The sequence below is a fragment of the Lentinus tigrinus genome, assembly GCF_003813185.1.
Source record: "Lentinus tigrinus ALCF2SS1-7 unplaced genomic scaffold L226scaffold_2, whole genome shotgun sequence".
Lineage (NCBI taxonomy): Eukaryota > Fungi > Basidiomycota > Agaricomycetes > Polyporales > Polyporaceae > Lentinus > Lentinus tigrinus.
The window spans coordinates 1,744,048-1,764,339 of NW_027137911.1; the positions used below are offsets into that span (position 1 = coordinate 1,744,048).

Sequence of the window (20,292 nt, forward strand, 5' to 3'; positions counted from 1 at the left end):
CCCGTCCCCTAGCTACTACCCCTTCCTCTTCTCCCTGCTCCCCCGTTACCACCCGCCTCGCGTTTATCCTTCCTCACGCGTCGGCGGCGCCGTGCCTATTGTTTAAATCCCGTGTGTTCAGTAATGGTGGCGGTACCTGCACCGCAGAGATGCTGTGGCTGCGAGCCGTCGTCTGGGCGACGTGCGTCTGTGTGTCTGGGTTGGTATGTTGTGATTATTTATGCATTGTGTTGATGCAGCCTAGCTCGCGCCGGGTCCGGGACTGTTGGTTGGTTTCCGGTGTCGGTGTGTTGGGCAAAGTTTCCTGGAATGTTGGGACTAGTCAATCGTACGTATACGGCGTTGAAAATGGACACTTGTGTTACTTCGTATCCTTTCGTGGGCGATCTTTCTAGATGGGTTCGTCGTCATCGTGTTTCTGAACAATTGGGGAGAGGCGGAGGGGCTGACTTTGACAGATGTCACTTCGATGCGACATTGGCGAGTGAACGGCGGCTCCAAGCACGACTCGGTCCCAGGGCTCAGGATTATGCGAAGATGTGGACGACTTCGCTTCGCTGCAACGTCGCACTGCAGCGTGGTAAGCTTACTCACCCTCTTAACTCCTCCGCACACGACAGGATCCTGTACGCGATCCCCACAAGAGACTACAACTTATCAGGTCAGCCAGTATCTCATCTCGTTCGGTTCTCCTTCAGTTCATTGATGTCCCCCGCAGGAATGATGATGGAAAGCCTCGCTCCCGAGCTGCTGCACGAGATCTGCGCGCTAGCGTGTACAGATGGCAGTTTCATAGGAGGCACGCTATCGCTTGTATGCAAACGCATCAGGGCCACTACCCGTGCAGCCGGTTTCCACTCCGTCGCAATCTCAATCTACGGCACCTCCGAACGATTGACTGGTTTTCATTCTTGCTTCGACAGGCCCGAGGAGTGTACGACTTACAAGCCTATCGTCAGACACCTCTTCTTCGCGGCTGCGGAAGGCGGAGAGACTAGAGGAGAATGGTGTGCTGACGGATTTCACGTCGCGCGTCATGTCGATCCAGTGAAGGCTGCTCGGAAAGCGGGGGTCAAGAAGGAGAACAAACAGTACAGGGAGGACCTCGCTACGCTTCTCCGCCTCGTCTCTCAACACCTGCACACGCTCAGCTTCGCGCATTGCAACGGATTGTACTACACCAACCTTCCTCGTGTAATTGTTTGAAAAACGGTGGATGGGAACCAGCTATGCTCAGGTCGTCCTCATGTACGTTCCGTGCGTCAATGGGGAGATGTTCCTACAAATTGGTACTCACTTACTTCCCTTGCGCCAGTCAGGGATGGATGGACCACTACATAATTCTGAACGCGCACTCGGGGTGTGGCGGCACTTCTCCCCGGCCCGATCGGTGCCGATGTGGGTTTCGGATCGTAAAACCGATGGGCCGAACGGTGTAACTCCGGAAAAGGTAAGTTTGGATCACGGTTTGTCGTAAACCCTGGACCCGTGGTAACTGACTGAATGGTCAGTCGAACCTCATAAGAGTCCGCCAGGTTCTATCCTCGTGCGAAGCACACCCCCATGACCTGTCTCCGGGCCTGGATACCCACTACGACTTCACGACCTAGACGTTTGGCAAACAACTAGAGTTTGCGTCATGAACTCAAATCAAGATGAACCATCGACCGGTGAAGTAGAAGATAACGCCACCATAGGCCAGTCCCAGGATGCCGGACCCCAGGACGAGAAGGATAAGAGTATGGTTGAATCCTCGGCTTATTCGGCCAATTTCTGATCGCTTGGTGACAGACTCTCAAGAGAAGCAAGATTCGACGTTGAGCTCAATGAACGATGTACGCTCTGAACCACAAGTCAAACCTTACAGCATATATACAACAACCGAGAGGTGGTTCATCGTCGCACTCACTGGATTTGCTGCTATGTTTAGGTTCGTGTCGTGTAGACGGTCTCGCATGCAATGCTACTCACCGTCACTACAGTCCATTGACCGCTAATATCTACTTCCCTGCCATCCCGACCATCTCCGCCGTGTTTCATAAATCCACCGAGCTCATCAATCTTACAGTCACGGTCTATATGATCGTTCAGGGAATTGGTATGTCATCACGACTGCTAGCAATGCATATGCTTACCATTTTGTTGTTGACAGCACCCATGTTCTGGGGTACCATGTCCGACAGGTGGGGCAGGCGGCCAATGTTCATCGGCTGTATGGTTGTCCTTTGCGGTGCCTGCGTGGGATTGGCGCTCGTCCCCACGAATGCATACTGGCTACTCATGGTCCTGCGTTGCTTACAAGCGGCTGGATCTGCCAGCACTGTCGCCCTCGGTGGGTCATACTGGATAACAAACAAAAGCTTCTTGCAGCTTACGTTGCAACCACAGGTGCTGGAGTCATCGCAGACATCGCCGCGCCTGCTGAACGCGGCAGTTTCTTCGGCATATGGAATATCGGCCCGATGGTGGGTCCCTGTGTAGGCCCCGTTTTGGGCGGTGTTCTCGCCGACCAGCTAGGCTGGAGGTGAGCATGAACGAGGAAAATTATTATCAAGTGGCCGTGCGCTGATATGTGAATAGGTCTATCTTCTGGTTCTTGGTTATCTCCTCCGGCGTTTGCGGTCTCGTGATGGTCCTGTACGTCGTTTACATCATGTTCCTTCGCACACATCTAACTGACTGATATAGTCTGCTCCCGGAGACTCTTCGTGCCCTTGTAGGAGACGGGAGTGTTCCTCCCCCGAAGTCCTACAGGCCCCTCATTCCTGTCATCGGGAGGGCCCAGCAGGAACCCGACTACTCCAGCAGGGGAAACCGACGTGGCTTCGCCAACCCGCTGCTCCTGTTCCTCTACCCGGACGTCACGATTCTGCTGCTGTTCAATGCGCTGATTTATGCGGAGTTCTACGCTGTCACCGCTACCATCTCTACACTCTTTCAGCCAACGTACCCGTTCCTAAACGAAACGCAGACTGGTCTGTGCTTTCTGGCTATTGGGGGCGGTATGATGGTTGGTGGCATCGTGAACGGCGAATTGCTCGACTCGGAATACCAGCGCGTCAAGCGCAAGGCGATCCGCAAATTGGAACAAGACCCCGAGAGCAAGGTGAAGCTGGAAGACGTCACGAAGGAGGCAAATTTCCCCATCGAGGTCGCACGGCTGAGGTTAATGCCGGTCATGTTCGCCATATATGTAGCTGCTTGCATTGGCTACGGATGGTGCCTTGACGCAGGTGTGAACATCGCTGGGCCACTCATCCTTCAGATCATCAGTGAGTTCCCCTAAGATTCCATTCATCCATCGGCATATCTAATACGAACCTCTTGAAGTTGGATGGACGTGTGTGTCGATGATGAACAGCGCGCAGACGCTGATAATAGATCTCGCCCCCAGCCATGGCTCTGCCGTCACTGCATGTGTACGTTGTCATTTTCTTGCCTGCCTTGACCTCTCCATCTCACCTCTCTCATTTCTCAACCGTAGAACAACCTTGTCCGCTGCTCCTTCGGTGCAGCGGCGGTGTCTGTCATTGACCTTATGCTCAAGCGCCTAGGGACAGGTTGGACGTACGTTCTTCTGTCAGGCCTTTGCATCGTCTTTTCTCCCTCATACTACATCCTGATGCACTATGGACCGAGGTGGCGGGCACAGCGTCGCGCGCGACGTCAGGCTGCGGAAGCGTCAACGGCTTGACAGCGTATGTCCAGCCTTACTACTACCGCGATTGCGACTGCCATGTATCCCCATCTTTCTGAACCCTCAGAGTCTCGCTCCTCCTTCAGATACACACACTCTGTATGTGGTCTTGATGTGCTCTTTACGATACTGTTTAATGGGATTTCTCACGCTTCATGCCTTGACCTAATTTCACTTATACCCTTCGACATGAACGGGCCGATATAGGCAGGTGCAGGCCGTGCGTCACCCTACTACTCACCGCCACCATCGTCCTGACACTTATGACTTCCTTCACGCCGTTGCTGTCCTAGGCCTGCGAATTCTGGACAGCTTAGCTTTTCTGCGATCAGCGCATGTCCTAGTTATCAAACTCAATCTTTGCATTCGACGGCCACGACTCCTTACCGGCCTTGCCTCTCTACCACCACTAGTACACATACCAGGTCAGTCGAGTTCATCTGCAGTTCGATGATTCACTCACCAAAATATAGTTTTAAGGATGAAGGCACTGGCCCCCGAACTACTACACGAGATCTGGACGCTAGCGTGCATAGATGGCGGCTTCACAGGATGTTCGCTATCGCTCGTGTCCAAGGACATCAGGAACGCCTCCCGCTCAGCCCGCTTCAACTCTGTCGCAATCTCTGGCACCTCCAAACAGTTGACCGCGTTCCTCAACTGTTTTTCGAAGGAGCTCGCGATCGCGAAAGCAGAGGGAGGCGGCTACAGGCCGGTCGTCAAGCATCTCTTCTTCGCCGCAGCGGAGGGCAGCGAAGTCAGAGAGGACTGGCGCGAAGACTTGAACTTGTTCAATATCCTTAGAGGTGATGCCGATCCCGCGGAGGTTGCTCGTAAGGCTCGCGTCGACGCCGCCAGCACGCAGTACCGACAGGACCTCGCTGCACTATTCCGCCTCGTCTCTCGGGATCTGCAGACGCTCAGCTTCGTCCATTGTCACGGATGGTATACATTCACCAACCTTCCACCCATTGAATGCCCCGACGGGTTCCCAGCGCTGCGGGAACTCTATCTGTACGGGAAGAACCCATTCGTGGATGCGACCGGAAGCCCTGTCAACCTGCCCCACCTCACCCACCTGCGCCTCCCCTTCTCAAGCTACAGTAAGGAGGAGGACTTGGTGGACTGGGCCACTCGCGCCCCCGAAGTCACGCATCTGTGTATCTCGTACATCATGAGGGTCACTCAAGGGTTAGAGGACATAGCGAGTGAGTGGCACATTATGTATGCCTCCTAACCAAGGACTAACCTCTGCTGTTCTAGCCGAGAAGGGACCTTTCAAGAAATTGAGCCATCTTTATCTCGAACCTCAAAGCCCACCCGCGCCAGGCGGCCGTTGCGGCAACCCCTACATCGCGTACGGCAAGTACAAGATAGATTTCGACAACTTCCTCGCGGCTGCGACGCTCGCTAAGTTGAAAGCGTTGCCACATCGTATCCGTGGGGTGTCCACGGAGAAGGCCGCTATGGAAGAGTGGTTGGACAGGATTGGAGGCGGTACAGGATGCTGGATTCCAATTGAGCCAAGACCGGCGGATTGGGTTCCCGCCAAGCGACAGAACCTTTGGATGTAGGTACGTTGTTTACGGTTCGCAGTATCACCGCATGATACACTGACTTCAATGGCAAGTCAACAGAGCTAATTCACTCGCAGTCATTTGTTCTGGTGGCCAATATAGTTTGAGTCAATTCTATGTCGTCATGCATGTTCGCCGCGCGGCCCCAATCCAGCTGCTACTATAGCTGCGAACATTCCCGCCGGAGGGGAGACGTGCTCGAGCCTATAGCTGCCGGTCTCGTATCAAAACGCATGAGGACCCGCTTCTCGCTCCGCCCGCTCTCACTCGACGGTCTAGATAGCTGTCTGTGTTTCCTCGCTTGTTTCACCCAGGAGCGTGGGACCGCGGCCGCGAACTTCGCGCACGGTCACCAGTCCGTCATCGTCAAACGCCTCACGTTCACCGTTGCTGAGGGTGGAGATGCCAGACAGGACTGGCACAGCGATGTGCAGCTGGCACGCTTCGAGGTCGCTCGCGCACAGTACGGGAATTGTCCGTCCAGGGGTTGCTCGCGACCTCTGCTTCGTCCATTGTCATGCATTGAGGCGGTGAGTGTTCTCGTTGTCTGGGCGTAGACTAATTGCCAACCTAACTGGGTGTGTTATGCATATCAATTAGTTTCCAGAAACTTTGGCCTTCCTCAACCGGATCCGGTCAGCGGCAACGGTCAGTTAGATGGATCAATGATTTGACTTCGTTTTGTTGTTGGGGTCAGCATAGTTTGAACTCAGCCTCCATGCTATGCATATTCTGCTTCCTGCAACCAACAAGACTTGGAACACGACCACCACCACGAGTTACGCATACCAGCTAGTCAGTCAGGGCCTCCACTCTTCAGTTATCTCAGAACTGAAGTCATCGTAGCACACAGCAGACACGATGGAGTCCGTCCCGGCTGAGGTACTGCTCGAGATTTCCAAGCTAGCCTGTACCGACTGTGGCTACACGGGATGCAGCCTGTCGCGCACATCTCGACGTCTCAGGACCATATCACGCTCCACCCGCTTCCAATCGGTCGCAATCTCTGGCACCTCCAAACAGTTGACCGCGTTCCTGTCCTGCTACAAGAAGGAACGTAGGATTTCCGAGGAGAGCCCACACCCTTACAAGCCGGTCGTCAAGCACCTCTTCTTCGCCGCAGCGAGTGGCGGAGAGGCTATAAACGACTGGGTCGGCGAACGGAAAACCCCTGCTGAAAGAGCGCAAGCGGAGCAGGAGTATAACGACGACCTTGCTACGCTCTTCAGCATCGTCGCTGGAGACTTGCAGACCCTCTGCTTAGTTCAACCCCGCGGAAGGTCCCTACGCCGTGACATCGAGCTGGCGGCGAAATCCATAACACCCGAAAAGTTTCCAGTTCTGCGGGAACTATACTCATATGGGAGGAATCCATTCGCCTGCGCAATCCCAAACACATCGTTCTTCCCGCTCCTCACACATTTGCGCGTCACCGCCTTCCCTGCACGCTACGGCTTGAAGGGAGAGGACCTCGCGGCCTGGGCGGTCCACGCTCCCCATGTGACGCACCTCTGTGTCTCGGCGATCCCATGGGAAATCTCGCAGGACCTGGAGGATATAGCTGGTGAGTGACACATTCGGTGAAGTTCAAGGTCGACGAAGACTTACCTCCAGTCCGTCAGCTGATGGCGGCCCGTTCAAAGAGCTGAACTATCTCTACGTTCAGCCGGGGGCCCCACCTAAGCCAGGCAACCGTTGCGGCAATCCTTACATCGAGTACTCCAAGTTCCGCAGGAACTTCGACAACTTCATCGCTGCTGCGGTTCGACCTACCAAGGCGTTGCCACAACCTCCATATTACATACATATGGCCGTAGAAAAAGATGCGATGGATGATTGGCTAGACAGGGTGGGAGGGGGTGCTGGATGCTGGCATCCCATCGAGCCGAGGCCGGCTGATTGGGTTCCCGCTGAACGTAAGAAGGGTCCGTGGATTTGGGATGGGGTTCCGATACGGCAGAATTGGTAACGGGCTGTGCCAGTACTGGTGTAATCAGTGCGCGGTGTTGCGCTGACCTCACCGTGTGCAAACCGAGGATGGTTTCGTTGAAGCTCAGCATTGCTAGTGCAGAGATTGCGATAGTTGTAAAAGGGTTGGAAACGAGCTCTAAGTACAAGTACATCCAAATACTGCCACAGTCCCTGCCCGAGGAGAAGGGGAACAAGCCAAAAGCGGATATAAGTCAAGTCTACTATGCCATGCGTAGCGAGAACCCAAGTAGACAGGCCGAAGTAATGCAGAGACGTGCGAAAGACGAATGCAAGTCGTACGGAAATTGGATGAGACATAGACGCGGATCATGAGTCATTTCAAGGAGCGGAGGCGCAGCAATAATGATACAGAATATACAGTTAGCCGAACCTTTGTGGTTCGGTTGCTTTGCAGTCCACACGCATTTTGCGCGCGACCATTGAGCACAGCAGTGCCATAGTTTACCGTCTCTTCTTCTTCTTGCCGCCCTTGGTATTCGTTGTGGTGGCGGCACTAACGGCAGACGCGACAGGAGACGGCGCACGGGCCACCGGAGGGGGTATGACCGGACCAGGGTCAATATCAGCCAATGGCGTCGTGGTACGGCGGTACGGAGACCTGTTCGACAACGGAGACACAGGTGAGTGAGTGGATATACGAAGAAGACACCGAGATCACTTACGCAGGTACCACGGGTGAAGTGATGGGTGTCGGCTCAGGTATAGGGATCGGTATGACCGGCTCAGCCACAGGAAGGGACATAGACGAGGCCATTGGAGATGAGAGGTTCCTGCCTCCACCCATGAGCGGAGACCTCATTCTTCCGCTCTCCGACGGAGCACGCATGCCCCCCAGGACAGAACTGCGGGTAGTCGGTCCAGGTCCGCCCACAACAGATCCTGCGACTGAACCCGATACTGAGCCTGACACGGACGCGGGAAGCGGCACGCGCGCCGCACGGTTCGTGTACGAGCCCAAGCTGTTGCTCGTGCTCGAGCGCGGGGTCGGCGGGACAGGATACTGGACGTTAGCGGGCAGGGGCGCCTCCGCATACGCCGGAGTCGTGGAGCGGGTCGGCAGCTTGCGTGTGCGCGGGGGTGGGGTGGTGAGCGAATCGGCGGATCCCATGCCAGAGGACACGCTAGAGTCGGTGTCATCGTCTCGGCGCTTAATCGCGGAGCGCGAGTATGGCTCCTTTGCGCCGCGACTCGAGCCGGCGGAATGCGAGCTCCTGCTGGATGGCTGGAGCGGTATAACGGGAGGAGGGCCTTCGCCTCCGGGGAAGCCACCTGGGATGACCGACTCTGACCGCATGGAAGGTGTGGAACCATAGACCGAGGAAGGTAGGGGGACGCCTGCGGGACCAATCGTACTGCCACCGTACGATGAGGGCGGTAAAGGAACGCCCGCAGGACCAACGGTGCTGCTTCCGACGGGAGACGGAGGGCCAGTAGGAACGAAACCAGGAGGTGGGCCTCCCCATGATCCACTCATCATCACAGGCGGTGGGATGACTGGGTTGGTCACCGGAGGAGGTTGAGTGGACGGGTCAGGTTCCGTCGGAGTTGACGGTAACGGACGGTCGGCATCCTCTGCACTGAGGAACGAACGATGCGGTTCTGCCCCCTCTGCTCTAGAGATGTTCGACTCTGGACGGGACGGAGGCTCGATAGTAAAGTTGATCTCGTTCGATGACATGCTCCCTCTATTCTCCGGTGCCTGCTGGGAATGTGGGCGCAAGGTGGGAGCAGGCGCAACGATGGGAGGAATTGGCGACTCGGGTGAGGAATGTGGAGAATGTGGAGGAGCGTATATGTTCTGTACCCGCGGCATGTTATCCCTGCTGGAGTACCTGTGCACCGATGGGGGACCAGCACTGGGTGCTCTGTGTATGGATGGAGTGCCAGCACTAGGTGCTCTTTGAACACTTGGAGTGCCTCCCCGTGGAACACTGTATGCAGATGAGGCGCCAACACTGGGTGCTCTCTGTACACTGGGAGTGCCACCCCGGGGAACACTGTAGATGCTAGCCGGAGTACTGCCTCTAGGAACAGTGTCTGCACCTCCATACCTGTCGTATGCACCGCGGTCTCGTGTAGGCTCATATCGAGGTGTCGTTGTCCCCGGCTCAGGCGAACGAGAGCGATACGCATTATCAGGCCCAGGCGAACGGGAGCGGTAAGCATTATCGGGCCCAGGAGAACGGGAGCGGTAAGCGTTGTCGGGACCGGGGGAGCGGGAACGGTAGGCGTTGTCGGGACCGGGCGAACGGGATCGATAACTGCCCTCCGTTCCAGCATAGCGAGGAGTATTGCTCCTACTGTAGTAGTCGTCACTAGAGCGAGCTAGGTTCTCGACACTTCGAGTGGCGTATCGCGGCGTCGTGTCCGGATAGGCCGGGTTCTGTGGTGGCGGAGGGTTCTGAGGTGAGTTAGGGGCCGGCACAGGCATGCCCGGGGTAGGTGTAGGCATCTGGAAGCTCTGCGTAGACAGCTAGGGATATGCCGATGAGCTAATGCGCTGACTATATGCGGGGATCACACCACTCACGTTGGGCATACCGTATTCCGGCGACGATACGGATGAAGTCCGTTCGCGTTCTTCAGCGATTGCACTAAGGACAGCTGGCCGTTCGCGAGCACTGGGCCTCAGTGTACTCGGAGCGCTACCAACAGAGGGGGGCCCGAGGATCTCGAACTGGGACATCGTAGTTGACTGGGATTCGTTTGAGTTCCTTCGTCGATGTCTGGGTCTCCTGTTATGCTCAGGTTCGGAGCTAGCAGGGGGCGGGATCATGACAGGCTCGTCCGGGATGTTCTTCACGTTGTTGAGCACGGCCGATAATGGCGGCGACGGTGTCGGTGGGGGTGGAGCCATCTCGTGCGGGGGTGGAAGTCGTATGCGACCATCATCAACAGAGGGTATCCAACCATCCGGAGGTATGTCAACTGGTGGGTGTGACGGCGAGAGAACGTTGTGTATCGAGACCGGAGGTGTTCTGGGAGGCACCACGGGTGCAGCTCCCTGAGCGAGTACGGGAGCGGGGGTAGTCACCGGAGGCGGCACCGCGAGGTTATGGTCCAAAGGTTGTGTATAGTTGCCCACCGGGTCGTTTTCCTCGGATTCTTCTGAAGACGAAGGTCTGGTGATCTGCACTGGCTCGTATTGACGCGTCCGGGGGGTCTCGTAGTCCATCTCCGTGACCGGCGCGGAGGTGTACGCTCGTTCGGTGTCCGCACGCCCACGCTCATATCCCGCGGCGCGGCCTTCTTCGTATCCCATGGCCCGACCTTGTTGGAGACCCTCTTCCAATCCCTGTCTCCTCCCCTCCTCCTTCGCATGAATGACGATCCTCTCCTCCTTCAACTTCCTCGCCATGCTCCTTGCCTTCGCCGCGACCTCCTCCGCATCCACCCTCTGCTGCTCCAACGCGTCGATAAGCTTCTGCGCCCTGCGGAGCTCCTCCCTGGCGTTCTCGTACTGCAACTTGTACAGCCTCAGCTCCTCGTTGGCTCGCGCGGATGCCTGCTCCGCCGTGATCTTCGCCTCGTTCGCCGACTTGAAGAGCGCGAGCACCTCACGGGTCTTGTTCTCCGCCGCGTCTGCGCGTTGTCGCTCTGCCTTGAGCTGTTCGGTGAGCGTGTAGAGGGTGCGCTTGAGGTCCATCGTCTCGCGCTCGCGCGAGATCAGGACGCGGGCGACGTCGCGCATGGAGCTGAAGGTGTTGGGGCGGTCATCTTTGGAACGCCTCCTGCGTGTATGTTCGCTTATGGAGGAGCGTGCTGAACGCGATGGGGGCTGGAGGTCGATGGGCGATTCGACAGGGGATCCTGAGGATGCCGATGAGGAGGCAGATGCCTCAGAGGTGTCCATATTACAGCGTGAAGTAGTGTACAATCTGTGACGTCTTAGCTACCTGCTGTCCGCACACACGAATCTTAGCACGTACCCAGGTCGATCGTGAGCTCGTCAGCATGCAAGTCTGCAGACCCGAGGTAAGTTTGGCGTAATAGATGCCGTTCTGCGAGCTCTTTACTCACCGTGAACAATGCGAAAAACGGGAGGGTGTCGCAGCGGTGGTGTCCAAACAGAGCGGAAGCGCTCATAGTTCACAATTGGTCCTGGTTAGACGCGCTTGCAATGAGGCCGTTTGACGTAATAATAACAGAGTGCAAATGGCTCCGAGTCCCACTGTGCATCAACGGGAGCAGGCAGAGAGCAACGGGAGGGAAAACGCGTTGAAAGACGAATAAGTGGTCATGGTGAAAAGAACCGGAATAAGACCGAAGACGGACGCGCGGTGGGCGTACATAAGGAGGGCACACCGCCCCCGGGGAAGTGCGCGGACGACGAAGGCGAATACTACTTGTCATGTTTGGGGTTTTCACTTGGCCTTTGGTTACTGCTGACGCGGATCGGGAAGAACTACACCGATGGTTTATGATCGCAAGTGGAGCTCAGTACTCTAAATGTTTAGTGGACGGCTTCGAGTTCTGTCGTCCCGATCATCTACCGCTCCTGATCTGCATTAGCCATAGATGTGAGCTGGATCGACACATCCTAAAGTGCTACATGGTTACAGGCTAGCTTACTTTCGGGTAACTAGCGAATGATGTATTGACATGGGCTACATACAGTATACATGCAAGGCGGACAACATGACATGACATGACACGACACGACGATGGATAAGAAGGGCAAGAGACCGAGTCAATCAATGTGCAGGGGTAGCGACGAGGAAATGATGAGGTAAAAGGATGAGGAGAGCTTGGGAACAAGGGAAGGAGAGCAGAAGACCGCAAGATGGGAGGGATGAGACAAGGGGAAGAGGGAGACACGAGAGACTAGAAGTGATCGACGGTGAACGTCCACCTGCCCTCCTCGATGTCAAAGTCCTCAAAGTGCGTGTGCTTCATGTTCTTGAGCCGCTTGAAGTGCTTCACCGCCGCCGGGTTGCTCTTGTCCTTGATCGGCTCCCGCGTCGCCTTGTCCAGCGCCCAGCAGCGCACCAGCTCAATCCGCGCTTTCACGTTCAGCCCCGCCCCCGGCGGCGGCTTCTCCGCCTCGTCCGCGTCCGGATACACGCTGCACTCCTTGTCGTCGAACCGCACGATCTCGCCCAACAGGCTCGACAGCCGCGGTAGTCCCGTCAGGTCCACCGGCTCCAGGAACGTGATCTGCCCGTACCCAACACGCCCCACGACGAGCCCGCTGAACGACATGAGCTCGTCGTGCCCCATCTTCTTCAGCGTGTCCAGGTCGGGCTTCACCCAGTAGTCGCCCTCCTGCAGCTCGGAGGGGTCACGAGGGCCCTTCGCAGGAGACGCAGACGGGGCTGGTCGCGGAGCAGTCCCGAGGATCTCACTCGAGGTCTGGCCAACGAAACGGTTGGCAGGCGTCTTCGCACGCGCCGCGGGAGTAGGAGACTCCACACGAGCGAGAGAGTTCGAGGCGGCGGCAGACACGGCCTCAGCCTCGCGCGCCGCGATGCTCAGCTTCGCACTGAACGACGGCCCGCTGACAGTCGACTTGCTGAACAAGTCTGCAGCTTCAATCTTCTTGTCTAGCGTGAGCTTCTTGACGCTCTGTCGCCCGCCGCTGCCCAGCGTGGGGCTCGGGCCGCCGTTTGTCAGGAATGCATCAGGACCAAGCAGGCTCTTAGACGAAGATGCCTTACTCAGAGACAACGCGTTCGGCTTGCCCGAGTTGTACAGCAGGCTGCTACCAAGTTGGCTCGAGCCAGCACCCGGAGGCGTGGACGTTGAGCCAAACCCACGCAGCTTCGTCGTGGCCGGCGCATACCGCAGCTGCAGCTGCGGGACAGGCGTGCGTGTCGGAACATCGACGAAGTATCCGGGCTTCTTCTTCGGCTGCTGGTCGAGCGTCACAGCGCGGGGACCAGGAGGGAGCATGCTGAATATCGGCAGGTTCGTGCTAATCGGCTGTGCAATGGATGCAGTCAGCGGTGCTTGCGACTGTCCGAACGTAGAGCCACCCAAGCCACCCAGCGTCCCTGTGGACGTGCCCAAGGTGCTGTTGCCGAAGAGAGGATTGCCAGCTCCTAGACCACCTTGCTGCTGACCAGTTGACATTGTGGTGCCAAGCGTCGGTGCCGCGGGCTTCGAACCAAAGAGTCCACCGCCGAAGGCATTATTGGTCTGCTGCGCCTGAGGCTGCTGTCCCAGGGTAGAGCCAAACAAGCCGCCAGTTGAAGGCTGGTTCTGCTGCGGCTGCTGACCGAGGGCGGTGTTCGTTCCAAAGCCGCCACCGCCACCGAACAGACCGGTGCCCGTGTTTGTAGTTCCTGCTGGCTTGGCGCCGAACAGACCACCACCGCCGAATGCGCCTTGCGGTTGTTGCTGGGCTCCCTGCTGCGGCTGTTGCTGTTGAGGGTTGCCAAAGAGGCCACCTCCAGTTCCGCCTCCGAACAGACCCCCAGTCTGTGGTTGCTGAGGCTGCTGCGCGCCGAACACTACCATTGAGTGTGAATGAGAGAAGCAAACTTGTAAGGATCGAGACACGCACGACCGCCTTGCTGAGGCTGCTGTTGTGGCTGTTGTGGCTGCTGCTGATTGTTCTGACCGAACAAACCGCCGCCACCACCAAAGAGCCCGCCGGTAGGTTGAGTAGTCGATTGCTGTGGCTGGTTTTGACTACCAAAAGCACCGAACCCGGTGTTAGTGGGCTGAGTCGTCGTTCCAGAGCCGAAGATTGACCCAGCGGGCTTGTTCTGATTGCTGGCGCCTGCACGTACAGTCAAAAAGGCGTGACGATACATACCGACAAATTTTGACTTACCGAACCCACCAAAAGCACCCCCTGTCGGCTGTTGCGGCTGGCTACCGAATAGACCGCCGCCAGTGGTCGACGGTTGGCTCGTAGTTCCGAAGGCACCGGTTCCAGTTGATCCGAACGCGTTCGTGCCCGAACCTGCAATTCGTTAGTCCTCGGACTGTTTTCACAGACAATGTACATACCGAAGGCAGGTTTGTTCTGGTTCGCACCGAATGCACCTCCACCACCAAACAAGCCACCAGACGGTTGCTGTTGGGTTTGTGTGCTCCCGAACGCACCAAACCCAGTGTTCTGCTGAGGCGGCTGCTGCGCATTCTGCTGTCCAAAGGCCCCTCCGCCACCGAACAGGCCCCCTGTTGTGCCTGTTGTTCCTGTGTTGCCGCCGCCAAAGGCCCCAAACCCACTTGTTCCAGTCTGTGTTGTGCTGGTGTTGCCAAACCCACCAAACGTAGTACCAGTGGCCGCAGGCTGTGCTGCGGCTTGGCCGAAGAGACCTGTGGTAGGTTGTGCGGGAGCCCCGAAGGTCGACTGGCCAAAGGCACCTGCAGTCTTCCGGCCTTGCTGATAATCTTGGAATCGGAGTTCCTGAAGGAGGTATCCGCTGAATTGGCATCGGGCTGATCTATTGATCTAGAGCGCTTCAACTCACCTCGAACGAGGCCGTGCGATAATGCGGCATGGCAGAGATGCTCTGGTACTGCAAGGTGATGCTCGGGTTGACGCTATCCTTCTCAGTGTATGCATTGAAGGGCGTGGATGTGCCTGTGGTTACTGGTGCGCCACCATCTGTGGCTGATAGACCGAATGCGTAAGGGTTAATGAAGCGACATGATGCTATGAAACATGAAGACGTACTCGTCGTAGTGGCGCCGAAGGCACCAGTCGCCGGTTTTGGCTGCCCAAACAGCCCCCCGCCACCGAAAGCATTCGTGCTTGTTGAGGGTTGCGAACCGAAGAGCCCACCCCCCGTCCCCGTGTTTGTAGTACTCCCGAACGCACCCGTTCCCCCACCACCGAACGCTGACGTGCCTCCTGTGCTTCCAAACGTCGACGTTCCACCTCCTCCAAACGCACCAAATCCAGTGGCTGGTTTGGGCGCACCGAACGCGCCCCCGCCCGACGTGTTGGAACCGAAGGCTCCTGTGGAGAGAGGGAAGGCGACTGAGCGCGTTTGACGCGAGCTGAGTAAGGGATAGACGCACCGAAGCCTGTGCCCGTCGTGCCAGTATTTGCGCTCGTTCCACCTAGGTTTCCGAACATTGGGTTGGCTTGTGGCTGCTGCTGCTGTTGCGGTTGTCCGAACGCGCTGGTTGAACCGAATGCTGAGAACGTGACAAAGCGGGCAGGTTAAAAGGGCGCGCGAAATGAGTCGTCATAAAGCGTGCTTACCGCCGGAACCGAAGCCAGACGGCTGTCCAAAGGCAGAGGGCTGCTGCTGCTGGTTCTGCTGGGTGTTCCCCCACGTGGACGACACATTGCCAGAGCCAAACATTTTTGCGGGCGGGGGTCGTGTCGCGTCGTCGTGGTCGTCGTGAGCTCAGCGTTGTTCTACAGGCGCCCTCCTTGTCTGGATTCCCCTTTCGGTCGGAGCTTCAAACGCGATCACGGGCCCCGCGGCCCTAGGCGCCTAAGATTTTGTGGAGGCGCCCATAGTGCAGCCTGCAATTTCGCCTGGCCCTCAGCGTTGAAGGTCGTCCGTACTACCTTCTCGCTATGCTAGACGGCTCTTCTCGCCCAGCAAAGCGCGTCAAGAGCACATTCAACACTCTTGAACGCGAGAAGAAGTTCAAGAACCCTCCCAAGGATGCCTCTGTCGTTCCCATCCTCAACGAGTTCGTGACCCCGCACCTCGAATCTTTCAATGCACTCTTCGACGACTCCGGACTTCCTGCTGGTGACGGAGACGGCAAAGGCTTGTTGCATCTTGGCTTAGAGGACATTGGAAAGCGGGTGGTGTTCGATGGAAAGGGGACCGTTGGCGCGGAGAGCGGGCAGATGGGATGGGGGAACCGCCTCACCAGTGAGTACCTCAAATGCGCACCTTTGAATTACATTCAGTGGCCTTCGTTCAGTGTGGTACGAGCAAGTTAGCGTTGCTCGTCCAATGGTACCCGAGAGGGACAGGGACGCTGTGGAACGCAGGGTTTTCCCGACCGAGGTGAGAACACATCCTGCAGCGTACGGTGTTGAGCTCACCGTGAGGCATTCATTCCAAGGCACGCGAACGCCTCACGTCGTATCGTGGTCGCATGATGGTCAAGATATGCTGGCAGGTGAATGATGGACCAGTGGAAACAGAGATGAGGGATTGCGGTCTGCTCCCGATCATGGTCAGGGTAAGTAACAATCTCAGTTTTGCTCTAAAGGGTAACAGGCTTATTTGTCTCAGTCCGTTCGGTGTAACCTGCGCGGTATGTCTTCAGCGGACCTCGTCAAGCACCATGAAGAGCCTGAAGAGTTCGGCGGGTACTTCATCATCAACGGCAACGAACGTCTCATCCGCTACCTGATTCTTCCCCGACGACATCACGTCATATCTCTCATCCGACCGTCCTTTGTTAACCGTGGCCCTTCCTACACTCCCTATGCCGTCCAGATTCGATGTGTTCGCCCCGACCAGACGAGCGTCACGAACACCCTCCACTATCTCTCTAACGGTAGCGCCATGCTTCGCTTCAGCTGGAGGAAGCAGGAATACGTCATTCCTATCATGCTGATCCTCAAAGCTCTAGTCTCTGCCTCGGACAAAGAGATCTTCGAGGGTGTCATGATGCAAGACTATGAAGACACGTTCTTGTCTGACCGCGTGGAGCTGCTCTTGCGAAGTTTCAAGATGTACAGCTTGTACACTGGCGACCAGTGCTTGCAGTACCTCGGCGACAAGTTCCGCGTGGTGGTGAACATGCCGGAAGACTGGACTAACCAGGCAATCGGCGTTTGGTTGATTAACAAGGTTGTCCTCGTTCACCTGCAGAACCCTCGGGACAAGTTCCGGATGCTCCTGTATGTCTCAACCGCTAGCCCTATAGCATGTGTACTCACTTCCCGAACAGGTTCATGCTGAGGAAACTTTATGCGCTTGTTTCGAAGTCATGTAGTGTCGACAACCCTGATTCACCTCAACATCAGGAAGTGCTCCTTCCGGGTACCCTGTATGGAATGATCGTCAAGGAACGCCTGGAGGAAGCCTTGAACAGCTTCCGGGAAGGCATTGCCATAGACATCCGGACTTCGAACCCGGCCGTTGACTTCTTCGATAGTGCGTCCAATCTATCCGGTGCTGTGCTCATGCTGACAATGTCTTCACAGAGCGGTATATTAAGAAGGTTCTGGGGCGGACGAACTATGACATCGGCGCGAAGATGTCGAACTTCCTCGCTACCGGTAACCTCGTGTCACCAACAGGTCTCGACCTGCAGCAAGCGTCTGGCTTCACGATCGTCGCCGAGAAGCTGAACTGGATGCGTTACATCAGTCACTTCCGCTCGATCCACCGTGGTGCCTTCTTCGCTGAGCTGAAGACCACGACCGTCCGGAAGTTGCTACCAGAAGCATGGGGCTTCCTCTGTCCCGTACACACGCCCGATGGTTCTCCCTGTGGTCTCCTCAACCATCTTTCCCGTACCTGTCGCATTGTCACAGCACCTCTCTCCGTCGCTCACATCCCCGCCCTTCTTGCTGCCCACGGCATGACCCAGGCATTCACACCCTCCGTCGATGGTCGACGGAACCTCTGCATACAGCTTGATGGCCGTCTCATCGGTTGGGCACCCGCTGCCGTCTGCAAACAGCTCGCAACGAGTCTGCGAATATGGAAGACGGAGGGAAAACATAACGTTCCGCTTGACCTTGAGATTGGTTTCGTGCCTCTGTCGAAGGGCGGTCAGTATCCCGGGTTGTACCTGTTCTCTAGCCGCTCTCGCATGATGCGGCCGGTGAAGTACCTGGCCAATGGCAGGGACGACCAGGTCGGGTCCTTTGAGCAGGTGTATATGGACATCGCGTGCACGCCGGCGGAGATTGAGGACGAGGTGTCGACCCATGTCGAACACTTGCCGACGAACTTCCTCTCCATCTTGGCGAACCTCACGCCGTTCTCTGACTTCAACCAGGTATGCTTGTTTCTCGCCCGACTTAGTTTGCCCACTGCTAACTCGTCTACAGAGTCCGCGTAACATCTACCAGTGCCAGATGGGTAAACAAACTATGGGAACGCCCGCAACGGCCCTCCAACACCGGACCGACAACAAGCTATACCGCTTGCAAACCGGCCAGACGCCAGTCGTACGCCCCGCGCTACACAATACATACGGTATGGACTCGTTCCCGAACGGTACCAACGCCATCGTTGCGGTCATCTCATATACCGGATACGACATGGAGGACGCCATGATCCTGAACAAGTCTGCCCACGAGCGCGGCTTCGGCTATGGAACCGTGTACAAGTCGTACACGGTTGACTTGCAGGAGCTCACAGGCTCAAGGCGTGTAACGTCGACGCCCACGCTTCACTTCGGGTTGGGTCCGGAGATCCGCACTGAAGAGGGCCCCAAACAGCACCCTGCGGCGAAGTTGATCGACGTCGATGGCTTGCCGTTTGTTGGGGCCAGGCTCAACCCTGGCGATCCCATCGCCGGTTACGTCGACGACACGATCAGTAAGACGAAGTTCGCCAAGTACAAGGGCGACGAGGTCGCCTACGTTGACACGGTCCGTCTACTCGGTAAGATCACCCGGCGCTCCCTACTTCCCTCATGAACTGAACTTACTGCTCTTATAGGCAGTGATGCTGGAGACCAAGAGCTGCAGAAGATAAACATCACCCTCCGAATCACCCGTGCACCAGTGATTGGTGACAAGTTCTCATCGCGACACGGACAGAAGGGTGTCTGCTCGCAGAAGTGGCCGGCGATTGACATGCCATTCACGGAAAGTGGCATGCAGCCCGACGTCATTATCAACCCGCACGCCTTCCCATCGCGTATGACCATCGGCATGTTAGTCGAGAGCATGGCAGGCAAGGCCGGTGCCATGCACGGTCTCGCGCAAGACGCCACGCCCTTCCAGTAAGTCCAATCCCTGATTCCCCGTGCCTGAAGGTGTGATTGCCTCGGTCGTCCCTGACATCCCCCACGCACACAGGTTCACAGAAGAAGACACGGCGATCGAGTACTTCGGGGAGCAGCTCCTCGCAGCAGGGTACAACTACTATGGGAACGAGCCAATGTACTCCGGGATCACCGGCCAAGAGTTCGCAGCGGACATCTACATCGGCGTCGTCTACTACCAGCGCCTGCGGCACATGGTCCTCGACAAGTTCCAGGTGCGGACGACAGGTCCTGTCGACCCGGTGACGCGCCAGCCCGTCAAGGTAAGCCAGTTCCGCAATGTCACGCCCTTTGTCAATATGCATTCTCACCACTGCCGCTTGATGCAGGGTCGGAAACGCGCCGGTGGTATCCGTTTCGGAGAGATGGAGCGCGATGCGCTCATTGCGCACGGGACGGCCTTCCTCCTCCAGGACCGTCTCATGAATTGCTCGGACTACTCGACCGCCTGGGTGTGCAGGACGTGCGGAAGCCTGATCTCGCTAGGGTACGACGACGTCAGCTTGGGCGAGATGGTCATCGGCGCGTCGGGCTCGCTCAAGCCTACGGGACCAGGTGGCGAGTACTGTCGGGTATGTCGCGCCGCAGCCGAAGAAGAGGAGACAGCGCAGCGGCAAGCCCTGGCCAACGGGCGTGCGCCCGCCGCGGTCAACGGATACGCCGACGTCCGTGTCTCGATACCATCGCAGCATGTGCTAGGTGCGGGGGCCAAGGGCGGCGACATGGACATCATCGCTGTACCATATGTCTTCCGGTACCTCTGCGCCGAGCTCGCGTCCATGGGTATCAAGATCTCATTGGAGGTCCGGTAGCGACTTTTTGTTTCGCTATCTTGCTGCTCGTAACGTCCTGCTTGCACTTGCTTTCGACTTTTCCATAGATCGCTGTATCAGTACGCGCCTGCATTTGGCACGGCACAAAAGTAACCACACATGTATGTAGACGCATCCGCATCTAATGCTCATTATAGGGATCCGCTTCTTCCAAGTCACCAATCATGTAGTGCGGTTGTGAGTGCCGAGTACATGTTCAAACGTTCATGGGATGCCGCTCGAGGTCGAAATTAAACGAACTGAACGCACGATCACCAGCCTGCATCACAAGGATTCCGGGCATTGGCACACTAGATTCAAGAGCGAGAGT

At 56.9% G+C, this 20,292-nt stretch overlaps 7 protein-coding genes across 7 annotated transcripts; 5 read left to right on the forward strand and 2 right to left on the reverse strand.

Moving 5' to 3' along the window:
* The first annotated feature begins 65 nt into the window (after positions 1–65).
* L226DRAFT_134524 (uncharacterized protein) lies at positions 66–1,426 on the forward strand. The gene is made up of 3 exons (XM_067672285.1): positions 66–661; positions 719–1,248; positions 1,316–1,426. Exons 1-2 carry the CDS (start codon positions 310–312, stop codon positions 1,204–1,206), a joined length of 840 nt encoding a protein of 279 aa, XP_067541878.1. The 5' UTR covers positions 66–309; the 3' UTR covers positions 1,207–1,248; positions 1,316–1,426.
* Positions 1,427–1,826: 400 nt separating this feature from the next.
* Positions 1,827–3,694, forward strand: L226DRAFT_453248 (MFS general substrate transporter; the record flags this gene model as incomplete). Its single annotated transcript, XM_067675115.1, has 8 exons — positions 1,827–1,930; positions 1,983–2,098; positions 2,153–2,332; positions 2,389–2,524; positions 2,581–2,637; positions 2,689–3,272; positions 3,331–3,419; positions 3,485–3,694. 8 exons carry the CDS (start codon positions 1,827–1,829, stop codon positions 3,692–3,694), a joined length of 1,476 nt encoding a protein of 491 aa, XP_067541879.1.
* A 310-nt stretch (positions 3,695–4,004) lies between these two features.
* L226DRAFT_529714 (uncharacterized protein) lies at positions 4,005–5,406 on the forward strand. Its single transcript, XM_067679674.1, has 4 exons — positions 4,005–4,122; positions 4,171–4,905; positions 4,961–5,271; positions 5,328–5,406. Exons 2-3 carry the CDS (start codon positions 4,179–4,181, stop codon positions 5,269–5,271), a joined length of 1,038 nt encoding a protein of 345 aa, XP_067541880.1. The 5' UTR covers positions 4,005–4,122; positions 4,171–4,178; the 3' UTR covers positions 5,328–5,406.
* Positions 5,407–5,516: 110 nt separating this feature from the next.
* L226DRAFT_134610 (uncharacterized protein) lies at positions 5,517–7,475 on the forward strand. Its single transcript, XM_067672287.1, has 4 exons — positions 5,517–5,804; positions 5,875–6,069; positions 6,121–6,838; positions 6,897–7,475. Exons 2-4 carry the CDS (start codon positions 5,998–6,000, stop codon positions 7,241–7,243), a joined length of 1,137 nt encoding a protein of 378 aa, XP_067541881.1. The 5' UTR covers positions 5,517–5,804; positions 5,875–5,997; the 3' UTR covers positions 7,244–7,475.
* A 77-nt stretch (positions 7,476–7,552) lies between these two features.
* Positions 7,553–11,366, reverse strand: L226DRAFT_134606 (uncharacterized protein). Its single transcript, XM_067672286.1, has 5 exons — positions 11,287–11,366; positions 11,196–11,228; positions 9,797–11,144; positions 7,929–9,739; positions 7,553–7,864 (listed from the first exon to the last, which is right to left on the reverse strand). Exons 3-5 carry the CDS (start codon positions 11,117–11,119, stop codon positions 7,708–7,710), a joined length of 3,291 nt encoding a protein of 1,096 aa, XP_067541882.1. The 5' UTR covers positions 11,120–11,144; positions 11,196–11,228; positions 11,287–11,366; the 3' UTR covers positions 7,553–7,707.
* A 361-nt stretch (positions 11,367–11,727) lies between these two features.
* On the reverse strand, positions 11,728–15,575 carry L226DRAFT_556983 (uncharacterized protein). The gene is made up of 8 exons (XM_067683153.1): positions 15,431–15,575; positions 15,244–15,363; positions 14,897–15,181; positions 14,691–14,833; positions 14,224–14,626; positions 14,045–14,176; positions 13,772–13,990; positions 11,728–13,718 (listed from the first exon to the last, which is right to left on the reverse strand). The coding sequence occupies exons 1-8, from the start codon at positions 15,531–15,533 to the stop codon at positions 12,091–12,093; spliced, it is 3,033 nt and encodes a 1,010-aa protein (XP_067541883.1). The 5' UTR covers positions 15,534–15,575; the 3' UTR covers positions 11,728–12,090.
* Positions 15,576–15,702: 127 nt separating this feature from the next.
* Positions 15,703–20,274, forward strand: L226DRAFT_608566 (beta and beta-prime subunits of DNA dependent RNA-polymerase). The gene is made up of 10 exons (XM_067685944.1): positions 15,703–16,061; positions 16,114–16,199; positions 16,258–16,377; positions 16,431–17,044; positions 17,095–17,300; positions 17,351–18,153; positions 18,206–18,764; positions 18,822–19,107; positions 19,184–19,412; positions 19,479–20,274. Exons 1-10 carry the CDS (start codon positions 15,755–15,757, stop codon positions 19,959–19,961), a joined length of 3,693 nt encoding a protein of 1,230 aa, XP_067541884.1. The 5' UTR covers positions 15,703–15,754; the 3' UTR covers positions 19,962–20,274.
* The last annotated feature ends 18 nt before the right edge of the window (positions 20,275–20,292 follow it).

Coding starts and splice junctions, on each gene's coding strand:
- L226DRAFT_134610 (XM_067672287.1), top strand. CDS start 5,998: ATGCATATTCTGCTTCCTGCAACCAACAAGACTTGGAACACGACCACC. Junction 6,070..6,120: donor CGAGTTACGCATACCAGCTA/GTCAGTCAGGGC, acceptor AAGTCATCGTAG/CACACAGCAGACACGATGGA. Junction 6,839..6,896: donor GGACCTGGAGGATATAGCTG/GTGAGTGACACA, acceptor CCAGTCCGTCAG/CTGATGGCGGCCCGTTCAAA.
- L226DRAFT_134606 (XM_067672286.1), bottom strand. CDS start 11,119: ATGGACACCTCTGAGGCATCTGCCTCCTCATCGGCATCCTCAGGATCC. Junction 9,740..9,796: donor CGGAATACGGTATGCCCAAC/GTGAGTGGTGTG, acceptor GCATATCCCTAG/CTGTCTACGCAGAGCTTCCA. Junction 7,865..7,928: donor ACTTCACCCGTGGTACCTGC/GTAAGTGATCTC, acceptor GTTGTCGAACAG/GTCTCCGTACCGCCGTACCA.
- L226DRAFT_134524 (XM_067672285.1), top strand. CDS start 310: ATGTTGGGACTAGTCAATCGTACGTATACGGCGTTGAAAATGGACACT. Junction 662..718: donor AAGAGACTACAACTTATCAG/GTCAGCCAGTAT, acceptor TGTCCCCCGCAG/GAATGATGATGGAAAGCCTC.
- L226DRAFT_529714 (XM_067679674.1), top strand. CDS start 4,179: ATGAAGGCACTGGCCCCCGAACTACTACACGAGATCTGGACGCTAGCG. Junction 4,906..4,960: donor AGGGTTAGAGGACATAGCGA/GTGAGTGGCACA, acceptor CTGCTGTTCTAG/CCGAGAAGGGACCTTTCAAG.
- L226DRAFT_608566 (XM_067685944.1), top strand. CDS start 15,755: ATGCTAGACGGCTCTTCTCGCCCAGCAAAGCGCGTCAAGAGCACATTC. Junction 18,765..18,821: donor TGACACGGTCCGTCTACTCG/GTAAGATCACCC, acceptor CTGCTCTTATAG/GCAGTGATGCTGGAGACCAA. Junction 19,413..19,478: donor TGACGCGCCAGCCCGTCAAG/GTAAGCCAGTTC, acceptor CGCTTGATGCAG/GGTCGGAAACGCGCCGGTGG.
- L226DRAFT_556983 (XM_067683153.1), bottom strand. CDS start 15,533: ATGTTTGGCTCTGGCAATGTGTCGTCCACGTGGGGGAACACCCAGCAG. Junction 15,364..15,430: donor GTCTGGCTTCGGTTCCGGCG/GTAAGCACGCTT, acceptor TCACGTTCTCAG/CATTCGGTTCAACCAGCGCG. Junction 13,719..13,771: donor GCAGCCTCAGCAAGGCGGTC/GTGCGTGTCTCG, acceptor ACTCAATGGTAG/TGTTCGGCGCGCAGCAGCCT.